This window comes from Garra rufa, chromosome 2 (genome assembly GCF_049309525.1).
Source record: "Garra rufa chromosome 2, GarRuf1.0, whole genome shotgun sequence".
NCBI lineage: Eukaryota > Metazoa > Chordata > Actinopteri > Cypriniformes > Cyprinidae > Garra > Garra rufa.
The window spans coordinates 37,989,808-37,994,722 of NC_133362.1; the positions used below are offsets into that span (position 1 = coordinate 37,989,808).

At 36.2% G+C, this 4,915-nt stretch overlaps 1 protein-coding gene across 1 annotated transcript; it reads left to right on the plus strand.

The window, feature by feature from the left end:
• Window positions 1-436: 436 nt before the first annotated feature.
• On the plus strand, window positions 437-4,450 carry hcar1-3 (hydroxycarboxylic acid receptor 1-3). The gene is made up of 2 exons (XM_073835224.1): window positions 437-554; window positions 3,245-4,450. Exon 2 carries the CDS (start codon window positions 3,268-3,270, stop codon window positions 4,243-4,245), a length of 978 nt encoding a protein of 325 aa, XP_073691325.1. The 5' UTR covers window positions 437-554; window positions 3,245-3,267; the 3' UTR covers window positions 4,246-4,450.
• The last annotated feature ends 465 nt before the right edge of the window (window positions 4,451-4,915 follow it).

Here is a 4,915-nt window from a genome sequence, read left to right on the forward strand (position 1 = left end):
TGCTTACATCTTAATGAAAATTTATCAGAAAACCAGTCAGGCATCAACTCTTTGAAGTCAAAGCAATTTTTGATAAAAGTGTCTTTTGTGGAGGAAAGCGCACTTTTTTATTCTCTTAAGGAGTTTTGGCCTCACATAGTTTCCTTAGAAATTCTACTTGGACTAAAACAGATGGATCTTATGATTAGGACATACTTCAAATGCCTTTTGAAATAGATGGATTTATGCCAAGTTGCATATTTGCATGCAACCAGTTTGTGAAACTGCTGCTATAGTTTGTCCAACAGCACTTCCTTATAATTAAAATCATTATTGCATTATCTTATTCTACACACTGCATTATGGAAAGACTTGTTAAAACAGGACAAGTGTAGGGGAAATTTGAGAACGCATCACAATTAAGTAAGACGCACTTCATGTCATTATGACTCAGAGAGAGGAAGCTTGCTTTGAGACAACTACCGAGCGTTCGTTTCACTCAGACCAGACCTTGTTTCACACTCTCTGCTTGTATCTCAAGACACAATCATCAAAACAGGCAGCTGTCAACTCCGGTAAGTCTTGAGAAACTTTTCTTGCAGAAATATTTATAAAATGATAAACTGTAGCTAATGATGACAGGACTGTATTTGCTAAAGTGCTACAAGTGCTAAATAAAAACTGTGAAGTTGGTCTTGTAAGTCAATGTTAGAGGCTGGGACGTTATGTTAAACAGCAAAATCTCTATAAAATTGCATGGAACAATCTGTTTTTGAACAAACTAAGATCTAAGCAAGGACTTAATATACCTGAAGAGAGTTTGCATTACCGTTTCCTTACATAGAAGCTCAAATGAGTGTCTGTACTTTGTGGAAACAAACTGCCCCGACATTAAAACAGAAATGATAAGGCTCACATTTTTTTCTCTGACTTTAGAAAGTATGCTATAGACCAAGCTATCAGTTTTCTTCCTTCTGCTGTGAAACTGCTATCTGCAATCCTGACCTCGCTTGCCCCCAAAAAAGAACAAAACATGACTTTTTAATTGGAGCATGGCAGAAGGAAAAAACTATAGACCCATTTTCAGATTTTTTTAGTATGTAGAGTCACTGAACCTGACTGTGTAAATAGTATGTAAAAACTTTACACATTTAAACTAGAAAGCAGAATTCAGACTGCTTTGGTTTCATGGTTGAAACTACTCCGCTGTGTAGATATTTGCATGCTATACTTGGGTACACACATTATTGGTTTCATTATGGAACCCCACAAAAGTCTGGAACCACATAAAACATTTAGATATTGGTCGGTAGTCAATAGATTCTTATCCTTAGCACATATTTTAACCGGTTGACGTATAATTTATGAAACCATAAGGAAAACAAAAATGGAATACAAGGAAAAACAAGCAATGGTTTTCATCTAAAAATTTCTCACCCTCAAGTTAATCCAAATCTGTATAGGTTTTTTCTTCTGTTGAGCACAAAATAATATATTTTGAAGAATGTTGGAATTTTGAGAAGTTGGTGGTAGCCACTGACTTCCATGGGACGGGGGATAAATACTATAAAAGTCAGTGGCTACCAGCAACTGTTAGTTTTTAAAATATATTTTTGATACAAAAAAGTGTTTAAAAGTATGAAAAATCTGTGTGTAACTTTAAAGAATGTCACTACCAAACACCTCTATAATTATAGAGTTATTCCATAACATTTAGTTTTATATGTGAACTGTTCAGAACTGTGATAGCTAAACATGTGCTGATCAGCATTTTTGAGATAGGTTCAAAAATATCTAAAATTGTCACTACTAAAACAGCCACGATCGCAATATTTGGTGAAGTTTCGATAAAGACGTCTTTGTTTTTTTGGGTATCATCCCATAAAATTGTCACTACTATAACAGTCACGACCAAAACATGTAATCATTGTCTTGGTAGTGACAAAAGAGAACCCATAATCTTATTTTCGAAGGGAATAAACTAAATTTGAATTTAGTTATGCATTTGTAGTATGTTTTAGTAGTGTTTTAGTATGTGGTTTAAAATTCTGCAATGTGATGTGGTTGCTACTAAAACCGAAAATGTGCAGTCACGACCGAAACATGGGATGTTTTGTCAAAAATAAAGTATACTGAATTATCAACTATAATGTTATGATTAGTTTTGGTTTGATGTGTATTCAAACTAATGAATCCTAATGAAATTTGTAACCACTGTGATCAATTTTTTGCCTTTTACAAAGAAAATTTGGATTTAAAACACAACAAATCTCATAAATCAAATATTGTTTAAATAGTAACTGTTATTGATTTACACTTTTAAAAATAAAGGTGCTTTAAAAGGTTCTTCACAGCAATGCCATAGAAGAACCATTTTTGGTTCTACAAATCACCATTTAGTCAAAGGTTCTTTAAAGAACCATCTCTTTCTTAACTTTTTATAATCTGAAGAACCTTCTTTCGTCACAAAGAACCTTTTGTGAAACAGAAAGGTTCTTCAGATGTTTATGGAACCATTAAGACAAAAAAGGTTTTTCTATGGCATCGTGAAGCACCTCTGAAAATGTTTCAGGTCAATATAACCCTTCTAACTAAATTATCATTACTGTGTTTTAGTAGTGACAAATTTGGGGAGAGGACAAATATTCCAAAACTTTCAGAAAAATACAATATGAGAACTAACTGCAGAATTACTACAAATGTGTACCTTGGATATTAGACAATTTGAAAAAGACAAATTTGAATGAAAACCATTCTATAAAATGGCCGATACAGGTTTGAAACAACATGAGGATGAATTAATAATGACAGAAAGTTCATTTTTGGGTGAACTATCCTTTTAAGGAAACCGTGCATGGTGGTTTAGACATCCGTTCTTGAAAGGTTAAACATCTTCTAAAAACCTTCAACTTGTGTGGCCGTCATGCATCATTCAGAGGGTTAAAATGCCTACTTGTTTTGGTGTCAAATTATTTCCACATGCAGAAGCTCATGCAACACTTTATGAAACTGCTGTTACTCTAAAACAATTGCTTCAGCATTTTACACTACGCAGGAAGACACGCTTCCTTGCACACCGCAAACACTGTCGCAACAAGTTTATACTTCTTCCCACTTCTAGAGGAGAGTGAAGAGTGTTGTAACAGTTCCAGTTTACCCAGTTAAAAATGTGCCACCAAAGTAAAATCCCTGCTATACATGACCACCATGACATAACTTCTGTTGCAGAACTGTGTTAACGCAAAACTCTGAACTCTATTTTCAGAAACGAGCGAGTGTTGAACTACCATGACATCCAATAACACTGTGCATCACTGCGGTACGTCAACTCAGAACCTGGTGGCATCCGCTCTTCCTCCTATACTCATCATTGAGCTGTTACTCGGCCTGCCTGGCAATGTTATGGCATTGTTAGTCTTCAGCAAAACCCTCAGGACTTGGAGGGCCAACGTCATGTTCCTCTTCAACCTGGTTTTGTCTGACTTTCTGCTTCTCATCAGCCTTCCCTTCCGCATCGATAACTTCGTGCGTGGCGAGAGTTGGATATTTGGAGACGCCTGGTGTCGGATCAACCTATTCATGCTGTCAGTCAACCGCTCGGCTAGTATTGCCTTCATGACGGCCGTGGCTGTTGACCGCTACTTTAAAGTGGCCCATCCGCATCACAAAATCAATTACATAAGCACAAAACAAGCAGCTGGGATTGCCTGCTTCATCTGGGCAGTTGTGATATCTCTGAGGATCCCTTTGTTGGCCAACAAACTTCTGGATGATAAAAGCAACGTCTCTCTTTGTAGGAGCTTCAGCAACTATGAGAACCCATCGCTAGGTATCCAAGTGCATATGGCCGTGTTTATCTTAGAGTTCTTTCTGCCTCTATTACTCCTGGTCTTCTGCTCTGTGAGTATTGCATGCATCCTACGTACACGCCAGATGGACAAGGACAAGAAAGGTAAAAGGGCTATACGGACCGTCCTGGTGATCGTTGGGGTTTTTGTCCTTTGCTTCTTCCCCAGCATCGGCTCAGGATTGACGGCACTCTATTTGAAAAAACTTGGACCTAAGTACTGTGATGCTTACACGTTCACCAGTCAGTTGTTTTCCACGTCTATAGCCTTCACCTATCTAAACAGTGCTCTGGATCCGGTCATCTACTGCTTCTCCAGCTCTATCTTCCGCAATTACTTGAAAAACGCTGTCAACCGAACTGGAATCATGGAGCTACAGATGAGCCGACGGGGCAGTATGCCCAGCGGAAGTGACTAAGAATGGATTTAGGATTGATTGGACACATTGTTTTTTCATTTTAGTTTTGTCAAGTTTTCTTTTTGATACGTATACATTCAATTTTATTTTTTGTACATGTATTTTTATACTGATGCATAAAGATGTTATATAATATATCCATTATTTGCCTTAAATGTAAATAATATATGGCAAATGCAAAAAAAAAAAAAAAAAATCGCACAAAAATCATAGTGGATAAAAAAATAAAAAAATAAAAAACATTTTTAGAACGTTTTTGGTTTGTTTTCTGGATGGAATGATCATTTAAAGGGATAGTTCACCCTAAAATGAAAATGAACCCATGATTTACTCATCCTCAAGCCATCCTAGGTGTATATGACTTTTTTCTTTCAGACAAATCCAATTGGAGTTATATTTAAAAATGTCCTGGCTCTTCCATGCTTTATAATGGCATTGAATAGGTTTTATTTTTCAATAGTCCAAAAGAAGTCAAATAAAGAGCATCCATTTATTATAAAAAGTGTCCTACATGGCTCCGGGGGTTAATAAAGACTAGCATATTCTCACTAGAGAACATCTCGTGAATGTTCGAAAGTTAGCAGTGTTAATTTTGTTGACGAATAATTTGTCATAAGCTTTGTCAAGGACATTTTTTCACTAACAAAAATTAGACTGTAATAAAACAAAA